This window comes from Cystoisospora suis (genome assembly GCF_002600585.1).
Source record: "Cystoisospora suis strain Wien I chromosome Unknown contig_607, whole genome shotgun sequence".
NCBI lineage: Eukaryota > Apicomplexa > Conoidasida > Eucoccidiorida > Sarcocystidae > Cystoisospora > Cystoisospora suis.
In genome coordinates this window covers 38,925-56,192 of record NW_027153408.1, presented here as the reverse complement: position 1 = coordinate 56,192, position 17,268 = coordinate 38,925, and the positions used below count along the sequence as shown (strand labels likewise).

At 51.4% G+C, this 17,268-nt stretch overlaps 2 protein-coding genes across 2 annotated transcripts; both read left to right on the top strand.

Annotated features, from left to right (window-relative positions):
• Positions 1-459: 459 nt before the first annotated feature.
• CSUI_001507 (heat shock protein) lies at positions 460-2,476 on the top strand. The gene is made up of 4 exons (XM_068061713.1): positions 460-951; positions 1,188-1,269; positions 1,447-1,816; positions 1,968-2,476. Exons 2-4 carry the CDS (start codon positions 1,189-1,191, stop codon positions 2,060-2,062), a joined length of 546 nt encoding a protein of 181 aa, XP_067926314.1. The 5' UTR covers positions 460-951; position 1,188; the 3' UTR covers positions 2,063-2,476.
• A 2,314-nt stretch (positions 2,477-4,790) lies between these two features.
• CSUI_001506 (cmgc mapk family) lies at positions 4,791-15,915 on the top strand. Its single transcript, XM_068061712.1, has 11 exons — positions 4,791-6,915; positions 7,624-7,843; positions 8,267-8,368; positions 8,735-8,813; positions 9,081-9,280; positions 9,951-10,080; positions 10,856-10,945; positions 11,335-11,439; positions 11,855-12,198; positions 12,610-13,187; positions 13,505-15,915. Exons 1-11 carry the CDS (start codon positions 6,850-6,852, stop codon positions 13,532-13,534), a joined length of 1,944 nt encoding a protein of 647 aa, XP_067926313.1. The 5' UTR covers positions 4,791-6,849; the 3' UTR covers positions 13,535-15,915.
• The last annotated feature ends 1,353 nt before the right edge of the window (positions 15,916-17,268 follow it).

Here is a 17,268-nt window from a genome sequence, read left to right as displayed (position 1 = left end):
GTACATACGGCGTTCGCAGCTTTTCCGTTTTTGTGTCCGCGAGATTCGTGCTGCAGACGGCGCCGCACCGCCGGGAGAAGAGTGTGAGTGCTTGGAGTTTTGAGGCCTTCCAGGTGGAGATTTTTTGCCGGGAGATTCCGGAGCCGACCTAATGATCAGTACTCCAGGCATAGCAGCCGCCTCTTTGTGGACAGCTGTGCTCCCGTGGAGGTTACTGCACAGTTTCGTCTCGCTAAACTAGCGGTCCTAGATCGTGGCGATCCGTTGGTGGTCTCACACGGTCTGGTGTGCGTGCAGCGGTCCTTGACGACGAAAGCCCGCCTTCGGTGGCGTCCTAATTCTTAACCACAGGCCCCGACGACCACCTGCAGTCCACTTGTTGGAGGACTCGTGCTCCATCCATCCAGAGAGAGCATCATCAAACCGGGCACCCACATTGTGTGCTTAACCCGTTTTTCTGGAGAACGGTGGTCGGTGTGGGACAGGAAGCACATACAGCTGCACACAATGCAGACCCCCTCCAACAAGTTTCGCTTGCACCACTCGGGATGACGGAGGAGCGCCGCGGGCGGCCTGGAGGCCTCCGGGCCGCAGCCTTGAAAGCCGGCCCACGCAAAGCAGCGCCTCGCAAGCTGCGCCAGTGCGGTGAGCAGCAGGCCAGCCGCAGGGCTGCTGCTGAGGGCAAACCGACCCTCTTTCGGGACGACGCTCTACAAAGTTTGGACACGTTCGAAATATGCTACGTTTCGCTGACTTCCCTTCGTGGTCGTCCTTACTTTGTTTGGCGGCATTAAGCAGACCGCCTGTGACGCGTGTGACAGACAATGAGTAGTGTCCGTCTCTGGCGGCTGCAACAGTTCTGTACCACGGGCTCCTGATTCTTTTGTATTTTTCCTTCGTTGGAGCAAAACATACCGTCGTCTTTTTTCTCAAAGCCCCGTTAGTTCGAAGGTGAGCTCCTCCCTCCCCGGCATGACTGCAAAGCGTTGCTTTTCGGTGATGCTGAACGCTTGGTAGAAGCGGAGGCAGTTCGACGGTGTCGCCTACAGTAGCGAAGTCTGCAGACATTTCGTTTGGACGGTCCCGCCAGTTAGATGTCGACCCTCGTTCGCCGCCTTCTTGCGCGTCATCATCGGGTCCGGCTAACAACCTGAGGTGGTCCTCTCTATGGCGATGTGCATCTGCAGGATGTCGTGCTGTGAGGGTCCAGGTGCGGAGCAGGAGCTCGTGCTAGACGCGGCTGCAGGAGACGAAATGACCCCGGACAAAGTATGTTTGCAGCTTAGTTGCAGCCGCGCATTCCGACGTGTGCTTCTGGGCGGAGCGTGGAAGTTTTCTGCTCAACTTGAGACACTGAGGGCTGTCCGGGGAGTTGCGCACAAGCGCGAAATGAGTAATCAACGTCTGCCGAGCGTTTGTCTCTTGCTGTGCGCTTCTGCCCTTTAGCCTATCCCGTCCGTTCCGCGCAGTGGCAATGTCGTGCTGGCCGCGAACAAAGTTGCTGAAGTGCAGGCTCCTGCTGATGTCAGGGGCAGAATCACTTGGAAGCCGCCAGTCGATATATTTTTTGACAAGAAGGAGAACACCATCGATGTCGTGATGGACTTGTCTGGGTTCAACAAGGATGATGTGACAGTTGAAGTGGGAGAAGGCCTTTTGTTCATTTCTGGTCTCCGATCGAAGAACGAACTTCGGGAAAAATACGGCGCTGATCTTATCCTCTGCGTACATGAGCGACCTACAGGTTTTTTCTTCCGTGCTTTCCAGCTGCCTCCAAACGCGGTAGAGGAGTCTGTCCAAGCTGTTATGTCAAACGGTGAGTTTGAGTAGGTATCGAGAGCAGTCGAGTTCGAGAGGGTGCGTGGTCCACAATTCATGCGTTCTTCGTGCCGGACGGTTGCCGTTGTCAGTCGTGGGCAGCATGGCTGGTGCACCAGAGTGGTCCTGCAGAATCTGTTTGTGTCCAGGATTGCTTGAAGTCAAAATCAAGTGCATCCAGAGCCAGGAGAAGAAGAAGGTGGAGGTAGAGGTGGGCGGTGGTGCCCCAGCGGCCAAGAAGTAATGGAAAAGGCGCGAACGGTCGCGCGGGGGTGCACCAAGCTGGCCCGGTCTCTAATAATTTCATAGTTGAACAGTTTTTCCGTAACAGCCAAAGCAAAAAGATCTGAAGGTGGTCGGTAGTGGCTGCTGGACTGTGACAAGGACATGTAAGACCACCCATGTGAAAATTTGCTTTGTCACCGCTGCCATACGTGGACTGTGCTGATGTGGTACATGGCATTCAACGCTTGGCACGCGACTGGTGTGATGCATGGTAGGGATTCTGGCGGAACAGTTTTCTTTTTCTAGGCCGAAGTCACGCCGCGCGCAGCGTACTTGTGGACTGCTTGTAATTGTTGCCATCGTCGGCACTTTGTCAATGGTTGCATGCGTTTGCGTTCTGCCTCAACACGGACGCGTTGCTCCTTTCAACAGACGCCAGGGTGATGGCATTTGAATGTCCCTTGATTGGGTAAGGGTCATCTCATCACGCGGCCCAGGTGGGAGAGCGGAAAAGCCCAAGCTGGCCGACATGCTGTGCTGACCCGATCGCTGTTCTGTTGCTGTGATGTGGCGCGCGCGGGAAAGACTTGATGTCAAGTGAAGGCGATTGGCGGCGGGTTTCGACATCGTAGGTGTGGACAGGGCTACACGGGTGCATAATGCCAGCTGCACACGGTGCAGGGTCTCTTCCTATCGGTGCCTTCCTCACATGTCAAGCATAAACATTGACGCAGCGTCAGGCAGGCGCTCGCAAGCACTCAGTACTGGAGATACCTCACCCTCAGTGAGCTACGTAACGACCAGCATTGCCCATCAGAGCTGTTGCGAGCCGAGCGGACCATGGTGAACAGAAAACAGGGTATCACACGGTGACGGATTGACGTGGACCAGTCCGAATTCCTGCAGTTGTGTGGCCTTTCCCATGTGAATGCTGTAGCTTCCTTTGATACGCGGGCTGGACCTGAGATGTTGGATAACTCCTGCCAGATCTGTTTCGACGCATTGTCATGCAACCCCATAGCTCTCCGAAGGTACTTCCGTTACAAAGTCTAACACACCCAGCATTCAACCCCAGCTTCTGGGGTTGAATGCTGGGTGTGGTGAGGGCGGGTACTCCGTTCACTGGAGGCAGCGCCACCTCCGAAGCATCTTGAGTCGAGATCGTCGGGCACGCTTTGCATAGTTGGAGGAAGATACGTGCGACGTAGCAGCCGTCCGAGCGGCCAGGACGGAGGTTGTTGTGCTATCCCTTCTAGATGAAGGACGGTGGCTGGTGGTTCACCAGTAAATCCTGGTATGAGTGCCTCCGAGTACGCAGTTGGCGTGCAAGTAAAACTTGTGAACTCGCCATGGCTTCGAGCCCCACGGGCCTGTTGCTAGTTATCGAAGGTGTGGAAGCGCCGTACTCTGCACTGAGACTCCAGCTGCACGTGTAAACCGAGTAATCCGTTGCGTGAAGAGCGATCCAGTGGCATAGCTCTTAGAACTCTCTTGACGACTGGGCTCACTTTCATTCTCCCCGGGGTCGCGAACAGGAGAGCTTTTCTGCCACCCGACATATACTGAGCAGTCGGTCGGTTTTTGAAGCACTGCATTCTGTTCTCTGATGTCGCTCAGAATGCGGTGTTTCCTGCTGAGACGGGTATTTTCTCCGAAATGGAACGCGTTGTAGGTGATCGGGCAAGCAACTCGGGATGAAACAGCGCGTCGGTCACACCCTCCTGACGTGGCTGCGTTGCGTGAGAGTTGATTCTCGGGTTCCATATCCGTTTCTCAACGCTTTTAAGGGTGCCTGTCGTGTACGGGACAGTTCTGCCTCAGAACGTTAGGTATTAAGCGAGTGTGCGTAGACGTCAGCAGAACCCCAAAACTTTAAGCCTTCACTCGGGCTGAGAAAAGGGACGCGCGTTGTTGGTTCAGTAACTATCGCTTTGCTTGGGCGTAAGCAGCGATGGAAGGGACGAGTTTGCTTGTGGATCAAGAACGGCGCCCAGCTCGCTTTCTCAAGAACAAGAGAAATTGTGTCTTCAAGAAACTTCTGAAAAATTATGTAAGACGGCTCACTCTCCGATGAGCTTTAATGGATCCGGCGGAGGAACAGGAAGTTCTTAGGACTCCTCGGGCCACAGGTTACAAGTGGCACATTTAGCCGATGACAAAATCTCGCTTCAGCGAACTGAAGGAGTTGTTGGAGTCCTCAGTATAGCTGAGGATTTGGGAGGGTATCTTTTCCCTTCAAATCCACCGGAAAAATGGTTTTTAAGGCGAGTTCAGGGTGCCCCTCTGTTCCATAGCTCTTTTGGCTGGCTATTAGCAGAGACCCGTGTTCCGCGAAGTGGCGACTTCTTGTGAAAGGCTGTTTCCCAGAAACAAATATCCAGTATCTACTCGAGGACGTCCCGTATTATCACCACAACTCGGGTACGAGCACCCCAAGCCGTCCTCTAGACTTGAGGGCCGCCAGGTTCTGTAAGAATGTTACAGTTGGGGGAGTGCAGATCTCACGTCCCTTGAGTTCCGGGAGTGCTGGGACGGGTCCGACCGACTGGAGAAGGTCTCCTCGAGGCGCAGGACAGGGATGTGCACCTGCGTAACTTCGCATCCGAGCTGGAGATTCTCGGCGGCATCCAGAAGGCCGATCAATTGTCCAAGATACGATGCCAACGGCAGCCAATGATCGAACGGGGGGAGAGCTCCTGTTCCACGTAGCTCAGTGCCACTGACGGAAAGGCACTTCGTATATATTCGAAAGTTTAGCGCTCGAGCGGTGGCCCGGCAGCGCACTTCCTTCTTCCCGTTTTCCTTGCCAACCGCCCTGGCAGGTTGTTCTTCGTGGAAAATACGCCGAAGTCCCTCTGTCTGCATCCACAGGCATTCAGGAGGTAACTTTTTGCCGGGAAGGAGCTGCGACATCACAACGTTTGCAAGCCATGCCCGAGCAGGCTGGACGTCGTAGCATGTCGAGTCACTCGAGGCATTTCAGGGATGCGTCCTCCTGGAAGAAAACATACCGTCGAATTTCTTCTTTCCCTGAGCAGTTGTCCTGAAGGACGCCAGCTATGCGACGGGGGCTGTCGCGAGCACGACTTAACCGGATCCAACGGGGAGGCTGGAATGGCGCAGCTGTGGAGGCTCCTCCGGAGGCGCAGTGGACGGCGTGCCTAGACCTCTAGGTTTCAAACTAGCTTACAAACTTTTCTCCAAACGTCCCTCTGGTTTCTGCGTGGTCGGAGCCTTACTTTTGTTTGTCGCTTTTTTTCCTTTTTTTTTCAACATTAAGAAGCCGAAGAGTGGACGGCGCTTTCGACACCCGTTCTTGTGCCATCTGCTTTCACCGCCATCTTTGCATCACCGCGCCTCAAGCGTTTTCATCTGTCTTCAATGTCGCGAAAGAAATCGGAAGCGTGGGTCCCCGTTTTTCCTGGTTCTGCTGCTTCTTGGTTTTTTTACTTTGCATGTCCGGCTTACCCTACGCTCGACTCCTCTAAAAGTGCCGTTTTCTTCCATGTTCTTTGCCTTCCCTCCGACGTTGCCGGGCTCTTTCCGTTTTGCTCGCGTGATAGCTGCAGTTCTTTTTCTTTTTGGAACACCTGCGCCTTCTTCCATCTTCTCGTGTGAGGGGAGGGAGCTTTTCTCGAACACCAAGCCATCCTGAAAGCCAGCTCGTCTGTCTCCACAGGTTCTGTGGAGCTGCTGGCGCCTTTTTCCCGTGGCGTGGTCAAACAGCGTGCCTGGATGATGCGTAAAGTTCTTGCGCTATCTCTTAGCTGCTCCGCGAAGTCCCAGACACCGAGTAAATTACTTGTTTGGCCTCATCTTGTCTTTTTCGCTCCTGATCAACGGTCACAGGTCGCGTCATGTGGGAGTAGGGGGGACCGCCGGCAGCTTCCGCGCGGTTGCTTTCTGGTTTCTTCCTTGCTACCCTGGTCGTCCCCGCTGTACTGGGACGTTCTTGCTCATGTGCAAGGGAGTCTTCGTTCTCATGATTTCTGCTGTGTCGCGTCCTTTCCTCTTTCGAGCTTTTCCTGCTCAAGCGTTGTATCGACCCGATCTTTGAGCCCTTGGAGCGAGGTGTCTCGTCCTTTGCATCGCCTCGGCACCTGAGAGCCCCTTCAGGTGCTCTTTCACTACGCAGTCATCCCGTCCTAACAAAGGAGTCTAGGAGGCCCTCGATCGGAGCGTTGACCCACGTTTCTTTTCTTTTTGAGGCGGAGGAATACAAGTGTTTCTCATCTTCTACTTGGACACATAAGCTTCAGCCGTGCTTTCACGACCGAGTGGCTCCATTCTGCCGTCGTCGCAGGCTAGACGAAAGGGAGAGCCACCCGTCAGGAGCAGGAGTCCTTCGAGGCGGGGAATGTCTTTTTCTCCGTGATCCGATTGTCGGGGCGGGACACCCAGGCAGATGACATCGCTGAACTGGTGAAGAGAAGTGGACAAGAGGGATTCACAACTGGTGTGGGATCCGGGCGAGTACATCAGTGTGGAAGTTTGCTGTAATCTTTCGTGCATGCGGAAGAAGAGAGATTTTGGAAGAAAGGCGTGTAGAGTGTACCGGCTGCTGAAGACGCCTGAGCTAAGGCAAATCGGGGCGGAGTAGGGAAGAGTCGTCCTGTTGTTTCGGCAGCGTTTGACGGAGTGATTTTTTCCTTTCCGTCCTTTCGCCAATGAAAGTGTGTAAGGAGCCGTCAAAAGCTAAGACTCGCTAACGGAAAGTCCTGTGGTCACTGTCGCAGCCGAGAGTGGCTGTACTTCAAATTTATCCTGACTTCGTTCTCGTCGCATTGTCCAACTGGTGCTTCCAAGATGAGCGAGGAAGTGGATAAACACGTTTTACGGAAATATGACATTGTCCAGAAACTCGGAAAGGGGGTAAGCTAAGCTTTCTCAGCGGCGGCGCGCTGCTGTAACTCGGTTCTCTCCCGATGCCAAGCACGAACCGTAACCTGTTCTCAGGGTTGGTGCGAAGTCGGTCGGACGTAGCGTTCCTTCATCTCCACGTCTCCGTACACGTGTGTAGCCGTTCTATCAATGCGCTGCGATAGACACTTCAGGTCGCTGGTGAAGAGACCTTGATAAGCCGCGCCGGTCACTGGGCCGATCACTGGTCATCTCAACGAGATTTTCACTTCTTACTAAAGATGTTGGGCTGTTGTTAGTTGTAGGGTCTATTCCGATAGCGCACGGTCAGTCTCCTATATCTTCCTTGAGTAGAAGCAAAGTATCGACAGGCCGTTGCCGGAGCAGTTGGCGCGGGGGCCTTGGGATATTCTCCGAAAGCATTCTCTCTCTTTCCTTGATCGTTTCTGTATATACTTGTTTTTGGACCACGACTGCGCGTACGGTTCTCGGCATAGGGAATCAAACATCAGCTCAGAATTCAAGTCTTTGTGCGAGTGTCGGAAAGGGAATTTCCCCATTTGCTGCTTGGTTTTCAGCACGGTTTCCAGTCCCCCTCCCTTTCTCTGCATTGTGTATGTCGGTTTCGTACAGCTTTCTGTTTGTGTCCAGGCATCAGTGGTTATGTGTGACGAGCAGCATGTGGCTGTTTATTCGTTCATTCGTCTTTTTTTTTGTCAGGCATATGGCATCGTCTGGAAGAGCACAGACCGGCGGACAAATGAGACTGTGGCGTTGAAAAAGATCTTTGATGCCTTTCAGAATGCTACGGATGCTCAGAGGACGTTCCGAGAAATCATGTTCCTTCAAGAATTGGCAGGGCATGAGAATATCGTCCGCCTCATGAACGTCCTTAAAGCTGATAATGACCGCGACATATATCTTGTATTTGACTATATGGGTAAGACACAAAGCAGCAGCAATCACGGTAGACGGATGAACTGGCGGCTGAGCCGAGGCAGGAGGCATTCTTTCCGTTGTGCGAAAGGCTCTCTTTTTCTCTTCGCGCTCTTCAGAGGAGGGAGAAAGCTGGTGCGCTTGCATCGATGCATGCTGTTTTCATTTTTGTTAGGGTTTGCATGCTTTTCTATGTGAAATCTCGAACTGAGGCGTAATTGTGTGATGTCCTCCGGGTCATCTGGTCAACAAACTTCCAGCAAGTGCCTTGCGTTTTGAGGAATTTTGTTCGTGACTGACCATACGTGTACCGTTGGGATAGGCGCCTCGTAGTTCAGTTTTGGCAAGGTGCAGCAGCGTAGAGATGCAGGAGTGGAGGGAGAGGCTGACTTTCTGTGGGGTTCTTCCTGTTGTTTGTGACCTGCAGAGACAGATCTTCACGCGGTAATCCGAGCCGATATTCTCGAGGAGATTCATAAACAATACATCATCTACCAGCTTCTTCGAGCTATCAAATACATGCATTCTGGTAAGTATGGATACAGGTTTGGCCGGGGGTATGTTGGGGCTTCGAGACACCGGTGAAGAAGCGGAGTTTGTCGGACGTATGTGTGCGGAATGGCGAATCGTATATTCCGGATGAGCCCACATGGGCTTCAGGACGACTACGCATTTTTTCGATCTTTCATGTGCCTTGCTCCGTTGACGGTAGCGTGAGAGAAACGTCAGATATATATATATATATATATATGACACGCGGTTGTCCTAGGCTGCCGAGGCCCTATGTCTCAGCTTTGGAACGTGAGTAACAGATTTTTTCATTTTTTTAAGTGCTGGTGGGTTGCCTTGGTCGTTATATCGGCTTTTTGTGTTGCGCCTCTTGAGTCTTCTTCAGGTGAGCTTCTTCATAGGGATATGAAGCCATCGAACGTTCTGCTGAATAGCGAATGCCAAGTGAAGGTGGCAGATTTCGGGTAAGAAGTTCTACTTTCGGAACGATACGAAGAGAGTTTTGGATCCGCAGTTGTTGTGTGTAGCCTAGGGGATGTAACCCCTCCTCTACTCGACTGAACTCTTGTCATGTAACATAAGGACGAGCATCGCTGCGTAGGCCGCTTTTGACCAGCCAGAGAGAAGTGAAGGCCTCATACTGGCATCTGTTTCCGTAGACACGGATGTCTTCTTTGTACTTTCCAAGTAACGCTACACACAAGTCATTTGATGTGTGTTTGTGATTGCAGGCTTGCTCGGTCAGTTGCCCACAGCGACTCCAACAATAGTGAAGCGGGAGGCAACCCCGTTCTGACGGACTATGTAGCTACACGCTGGTATCGAGCCCCGGAAATCCTTCTAGGAAGTACTGGCTATACCAAGGGAGTTGATATGTGGTCTCTAGGGTGCATTCTGGGTGAACTTCTTTCCGGAAGGCCTATCTTCCCTGGTAGGTCTATAATGTATCTCCGTACGTGTTTGTTTATCTGGGAGTGCGGTTTTCTTGTAGACTGCTTCCATTTCTCATACGAGTACTCAGCAGAATGTATGTTTCTTTCAGGAAAACGTAGGCCCCTGTTGTCTCACACGGACATCTATACACACGGCCGTTTGTGTGTGAGAGGGTCAGTTGTGCGCTTTCCGTCGTACAGAGCTTACTGCAAACAGTATTTTCTGGCTGGCGTTCTGCGAGCACCGTCTTGTCAAGTTTCTGGTTTTGATGGTGCTTGGGATAGTCTTCTTCACACAAATGGCGTCCTTAACAGCGGGCTCTTTGTGTTGTCTCCGCCTTGGATTTTTTAGGTGCTGAGATGTCATGGCGTAGGATCGTGTTGAGTTTCGTTGGGAGGGAAGAAGAGAGTCTGTGACATTTCAGCAAGCAAAAACCAGGGAACACTCGGTGGAGACGACGGTTGCAGCGAAAAGAAGATAATTTCATCGTATGCGTGCGAAACAGCTTGTTACAGTATTTTTCACGGTCGTGTTGTTGTTCCGTGTGCGTTCGATTCACTAAATCACATTAAAGGGGCCGGAGCACCCGTATCAGGATGGGTCAATGCAAATCAAGGATCGTGGTGGTTTTTCTTTTTTTTTTTTTCTTTCAATGTCGATGTGTGCAGGTACGTCAACGATGAATCAGCTCGAAAGAATCATGACTATCACAGGCCGTCCAAGCGCAGAGGATATCGAGGCTATCAAGTCGCCTTTTGCTGCTACCATGATGGAATCTCTCCCTGCAGGCAAAGTGAAGTGAGCGCGACGTTGCCAGGGTTTCTTTTTGCGCGTCTTGATTCTTTGTAGTAGCAGGAGGGCTCGGGTGGTCGGCTGTGAAAAATACTTACTCCATCATCTGCTTCCATACACAATATCATATCGTCCGTAGTCATTCGCGGAAGTGTTCATGCATGCAGGTGTACTATAGCCGAAGTTCCAGGCATCTCTGTGTTCGTGTGGGTTCATCAACGTGTCGTACACGTACGGTCGGCGAAGCGTATATAAGACGAGAACGATTATGAGTCTATTTTTACACTTGTGTACACGGCGCTTCAGATCACGTACACACGCACGCATGTATCCGTATATGTCTCATTGGACGCCAGAGAATGCCTTCGCCTTTTTTGTACTCCGGCCGGCCGTTTGAACACGTGGCGTACGCGCTCGCGCTCACCGGGATCTAAGTAGATACGGAGTGACCATATCGGAGGCGTCACATTGCCGTGTAACCTAGAATGTGTGCATGGTGTCTCTTCTGAACCGTTGGATGAAGGTGCCACTAAACTGTTTTTTCTCCGAGCGAGTAGCTGATATGTCCCTGTTGAAGCGCCTTTTCCTTTCTTTCGCCGGGAAAGTATCATGTCTTTTCTTGCTCGCCACGTATATATGGGTACATTTATGTGTTTATATGTATACACACAGATATCTGTCTCACATTACCTTCGTGAGGACCTCGGAGGTTTCATATCATATCCATCTGCACGGGGCCAGTATACTTGCCTGATACTGTCGTGGTATGTCTGTTCGTCAGATCTATGAGAGAAGCTTTCCCTAATGCATCGCCGGAGGCTCTTGATCTACTACGCCAGCTTCTCCAGTTCAACCCAAATAAACGCATCAGGTAACGTCCCAGTGTGCGATGTTCTCAGAGGTTAAAGGGGGGGGGGAGGGGGAACAGACTGGTAGTGGCCGTTATCGTTGTTAGTTTGAAGTAGGTCGCGTACAAAGTGTGTGTCGTTTTCCATTAGGCGGGTGGTAGGGTAGGGTTCCACTCGATTTATCTCTCTGTATTTTAGGAAACAAGATTCTTGTTCTTTCGAGTAAATCTGTGTGTGCATCCTTGAGATCGTAGTAGGGGGCTCTCTTTTCTGTGTTCTCCAAAGCTAGATGCGAAGATGCGACCCTTTATACGGACGCGGCTCATTGGCGATTCCTGCGTCTGAGAACGCCCGAGCCCGCGAGGATCTCTCGTATTGTCGGTGGTGCGCCTGTGTTTTCGTTTTTCTGCAGCGCAGAGAAGGCATTGGAGCATCCTTACGTCCGCCAGTTTCACAATCCCGACGATGAACCGGTTTGCGGAAAGGTCGTTAGTATACCCATAGATGACAATACAAAGTGAGAACGAGGAGTTGCTTGTTCGGTGAATCGGTTCCACGGTCTCAAGTACTTTTCTTCACTGCTCGTTTGCGCGTGGAGGAGTGCGCCTAGCCATTCAGCGTACTCTTCTGTCCTATCGTTTTCATCAGCTGCGTGCCGACTCTTTTCAACTAGTATGACGAAAGCTAAAAGTCCAGTGATGAAAATGGGAATGGGTTTGGTTTACGATGCACGAATCTAAACGTGAGCGCTTTCGGTTTTCCCTGACATGTCCTCTTCGTTTACACATGCAGGGACTAAAGGGCAGCTTATATGAGTTGTCCAATGTCGGCGCCAGTGGCTTTTTCCAGCCTGAGTGTGCGTGGTGTAGGGTAGCAGGGGAACAGGGTTGGGGTGTATTTTTTTCTTCTGCTTTGTGAATTGCTTCATTCAGATATTCCATTGATGACTACCGCGAGAAGGTGTACACGGAGGTGATTCGAAAGAGAAAGGATGCGCGCCGCCAGCGTGTGTCCGGACATCACCATACGTCTTCCCACCACTCTTCTCATCACGGTTCTTCTTCACATCATTCCTCTCATCATCCTTCTTCTTCTCATCACTCTTCTTCCTCGCAGCCGACGGGTTCCACGTCGTCATATCATCGGTCGGGATCTTCTTCATCTCACCCCACACGGACGCACAGCTCTGGTCATCGCCATCACTCGTCCAGTTACTCCAAATCTTCTTCCTCGTCATCTCATGCAGGGACCCCACAGCCCGGCTCTTCTTCAAGCTGTACGTCAGGCGGAGTCGCACACCGATGTATCGTGTATATATGTATATATATATATATACGCGTGCACACCGCGTATTCACCTTTGTCCCAAGTGAATTGCGTCTTCCCTACCTGTTGTAATGTTTCTTTTCTGACAAGGATTTTTACGCGTGCTCTACTACATCTTCACGGAGAAACCTCAATCTCTCGGTGTCGTACATGAGAATGTAGAACCGTTCGCGAGAGTGAAGTCCATACAACATGCGAGTACCCGGATACACTCACACTCAGTTATATGGTCTTACTAAAGGAATGCGCAGTGACACTTGTCTACGCGTGGTTAGCAGAGTTTAGGTGCCCTTGCTTGTGTGCTCGCGTGTGTGTGATTAGACTGTGGTTGTGCTGTAAGTTGTTTTTTGTTCTGTGTGTAGGTGTTGGTGCTACTTCATCTTCTGGCCATCATCATTCATCATCAGTACCCCACCGATCAACGAGTGTGGTTGGAGGTGGAGGAGGTTCGTCGTCAGTGCCATCAGGAAGCGGAGGAGCGGCGGCCGCGCGCTATCCGCAGTATCCGTCTTCTTCTCCGGTCCATCCGTCATCTTCAGGAGCTGGAGGAGCGGGAGGTAGTGTGGGGTCTGGGGGTGTCCTGACATCGAGTTCGAGCCAGGCTAGCAGAACACAAGGAACCGCAGGATACACAGCCTACCCTTCTACTTCTCACTATCATCATCACTATTTGGCTGGGGGAGGGAGCTCCGGTTCATCGAGTGGAGGGAATGCAAGCATCGTCACAGGAGCGGGGGGAATGGTAGGCGCTAGGCAACCATCATTGTCAGGAGGGGTAGCAGGAGGACAACCGGCTGATTGCAGCTCCTATTTCCAAGCCGGAAGGCCCAAGTCCGAGACCCATACTCAACATACCTCATCCGCAGCTGCAACAAAATCTGATCAGTGGAATGACCTCGATGGACGGCATGCTGGTGCCGCTGCTGCTCCCGTAGTTAAGGTACCCCCGTGCGCTTGAGGGCTTTCTGCACACCTATATGAATATATGAAAACTACCCTGTATGCGCCCACAATCGGTTTCATGTGTCTCTGCGCGCACATACTTCAGTTGTGTGAGATCCTGCTCTTTCATTATCTATCTATCTATCTAGAGGTACCCACAGCGGACACGGGTTACTTTTTCAATCGTCAAAGATATGTACAGACACTCCGGCATGGTGCAGTACAGGCTCATCTATGACGTTCGCTCCCGTGCCTCTTTTTTGTCCTGTCTCTAGTTGCATTTTTTCTTCCGTTCTGTGTTGATCTTCCTCATAGGCATCGTCGAAGACGTACAGCAGTTTATGATTTCTCCGCGGTTTTCCCTTGCTCGTCAAAGACCTCGGCTTACCTGACTGATCTTGTCTCCACGGAGAAGGCGCATGCACGGGCCAAAGACAGGGAGGGTCTCATACATGCGTGGACCCGCAACCTTCTACGAATATCCGAATCGCCTCCAATTTTTTAGTGAAAGGAAAGACGACGCTCGAGCCTGTTGTGCGTCCTTTCCATGACTCGAAGGAGCTGACGGGGAGGGGGTGGGAGAGGAAGAGTAAGAGCATGTGCATGAGGGAATCACGGACAGGTTTCTTGTTTTGAGGACCTTCGAGTCAACGATTGAAGCGAGGGAGAGAGGGTAACAGCAAACGCGTGTTAGGAAAGGATCTTTTGTCGATTGCGCGGATGCTTGTACAGTATCTAACACTGTATGCATCAACGAGACAAAGTTCTTTAGTTCGTCATTGATGGGTTACACTTCCACTTCTCGTCCATGCGCGGGCGTCGACTGGCGACGGGGTTTGGCTATTCACGAGATCCTTCGAAAGAACGTGGTTTGACGCATGGACATGATGTCGAGCGTTGTCGACGTAGAGGTGTTGGTGCCTCTTGAGAGACGGACGAGCAGCATACTTTTTAGAAGGAGAAAAGCTTTTTACCTGTGGTCGAAGATATGTTGAAGGAGAGAAAACCCTCGAAAGAGTAGATGCAAAGGAACATATTAGGAGAACAAGGCGAAGGATTTTCGGCCCCGTGCAAGGTGAAGATCTTCAAACTTTTCTTGACTTCTTTCAGCTTCCTTCTTGCCAAGTACTGCTGGGGTCGGTTGGTTCACAAGAGTGTGAGCAACAGGTGTATAGGTGATCGGTCTTCTTTTTTGTCGTATACAAGCGACGGGGGACGGTTGTGTGTTGAGCCTTCCTACGTACCTAGTTCACCCTGGTAATCCGAACTTTCTGTTAGAAAGGGACCAGCTGTGTAGACTCTTACAATTTCTTTTCTTGTAAGTGGGGTTGTCTTTTGTGGTGAAAAGAAAGGGGAGGGGGGGAGAGGCGCTGCGGTGCATGGCTCTCTCTGCTGTCATTTGGAAACCGGTATTTCTATCAAGAAGAGAAGCAGATAGATGCCTTCTTCTGCTTTGTCCCGTCCTCTCCTGTGAGAGTTTGTTATATATTTAGTGTGCTTTTGATTTCTTTGGTGGTGTTCATTTGCCATGCATGAAAAAGGTAGAAGGAACTTGACGCTTTTTCTCATGAAATGCTTTCATGCTTCAAAAGGACCATGAATCATTTGAGAGGCCTACGACGCATGAAGGAGGGAGTACTAGTATACGAAGAAAATACTCTCTTCCTGTTTTCTACTGTGTATGTCATCTTCGGCTTGCTTCGCTTCGTTTCTGCCTGTGTGTTACCTCACATCCTGTGTGTCTTTGCTGTTTATACACGGCCCCTTTTTCTATGACTTCCGGATTGCATCATACCTCCCTGTGCTGAGTAAGAGTTTGAAACGATGGGAAGGCTGTGGTGTGGGTAGCACGACGGTGGGTACATCTTTCTGGTGTGGAGGAGATACGAATAGACACACGGGATAAGAAAAGGTACTGGAGTCTTCCGATGGACGGCGCCTGTTTACGAACGCGGGACTGTAGTTGTCATCCTGACCGCTTCTTTGACTTCTACGCCTCTTCAAGGCCTTGCCCCCATGTGTGTGAGCGATCTGAGGAGACGCACGGACAAGTGGTGGGTGTCCGCGATGTTCTCCTAGCGTTCTAGAGAACACACGGGAGAGTAACGGGATGTGGTTTTTCGCTTTAGTGGCATTGACTAGCTTTATTGTCGTCGTCTGACTGACTGCAGCCGCCAGAAGAAAAAGAAAGAAACAGAGACCCATTCGTTTCATTTTTCTGTTGATGAGGCGATACTAGTGTTGAGACTGAAAATGCGTGGACCCTGGAGATGGAGGATGATGGTAACTTTGTTTCGTCTTGTGTTGATGTTAGTCTTGGCGTACTGTCATCGGTGAGCGAAGCCTTTCCAAAAAAAGATCACTGTACAGTTTAGGGACGGGTTGGTGGCTGCTTGTGTTCTGCCGTTCCTTCTTCCCTGATACCTAAAGTAACCGGATGATACGTAACTCTGTTATACTGTACGTATATCCCATACTGAGGGAGTCCCTACATTTTCGTGGTCTTGACTACAGGCGAACCTGAGGGATCATTACTTAGGCTGCTGCAGCCGTTGTGAACTCGTCTGTATTCTTTGCCCTCCGCTTCCTGTGTCCGGGTAGCTCTCAGACACCGTGCTGAGGCGTACATGGGTACAGTCTCTTCCGTTGCTTACTGAGTCTCTTTGACTCCATCTGGTTCACAGAGAAGAGCGGTGTAACCCGCGCAGTCTCGGTTTTTGTGGGGCTCGGAAGCCTGCAGTGGAGAAGGTAGCTAGCTGTTCACTACAGCTTGCCAACAGCGGGAAGTCGTATTCGGTACTGTTCAGCGTGATGGCACGTTGCGAGCCACAAAGCGTGGATGTGGCCGTCGAAATAGCACACAGAGTCCTCGCTCGGCGCCAGCCATCCAGTCGCCGTGGAACGGAAACTGCTACCACGGAGCGAAAGGTACGGCCTAAGGGAACACCGACGCCCGGTGATATAGGTTGCCTGTGAACTAATCTCCTCGATTCAGTGCTGGCGGATTCTACGAAGAAACCCGTCCGACGCTGCTGGGGGTCCCCCACTCCATTAAGTTTGTGTAGTAAATTTTGTACATACAAAAGCATGGTATATCGACATCCTACGACTTTGTTATTCAATATTGCCTGGGTATCAAATTAGTTGGCACATGGGACATTTTTGATAGAACAATACTTTCCGCAGAGGAGTGCTGAGTGGTCTACTGCCTCTTCAGCTGGCGGTGTACGGCTCCGGCTGCAGGCAGACTTAAACGGTGCAGGCGGTCCGCAGATGGGGATTGTACGTTTCTAGGAGGGCGGTGAGTGCTGGCAGTTTGCCCTCGTTCACTACACAAGGGAACCGAAGTCGCGCGCAAATCAACCAGAGCATTCGCAACGTGAGAGAAGAGAGAGTGTACTTCGCAACAATCGGCTGACACAACCGCAGCAGTCCCTTGCAAGCTGGAATACTTTTCTCTTGGCAAAAATGGACCCGTTCATTGGTTGTTCGGGACAAGCGACATGCAAACCCACTGAGTACGAATCGGTGCATCTGCTTCTCGAGGACACAGCTGACTTCTCAAACAATGGTTTCCTAATGCCGGTAGGAATGCCCGTGCTTTCTTTCCATTTTGTAGTTTCTCTTCTGCTTGGTCGCTGCTTAGCTTGAGATGAAGCGGGACAGCCACTGCATCAATGCCATACACGCTTAATCGACTTCTGCTGCTGCTGGAGGTATCTGCTTGTATTCTCCTTACGCAACCACAAAAAGGAACTAAGCCTGTCTCGCGTGACTGTGCGGAAGCGACTCCGACGCGCCTCTCCCTGCGACCAAGAAATATGACGAGACAGGAACGTGACGGCGGAGACCAGACAGGTCACAGTTTCATGTCACTAGTCGATGAATGAACGGCGAACGGAGAGCAACTCACCAGAACAGAAAGCCAAACCGTGAATACCAGTCACTGACTTGTGAGTTGTCTCATAGTTGAGAAAGGGAGTGTCAAAAAGCGGCACACGCTCATAGCTTCTTCATTGGCCTCGCCAAAGACGGCCCCGGAGATGCACCTGACGAATACCTTACCTACGCGGCCGCAG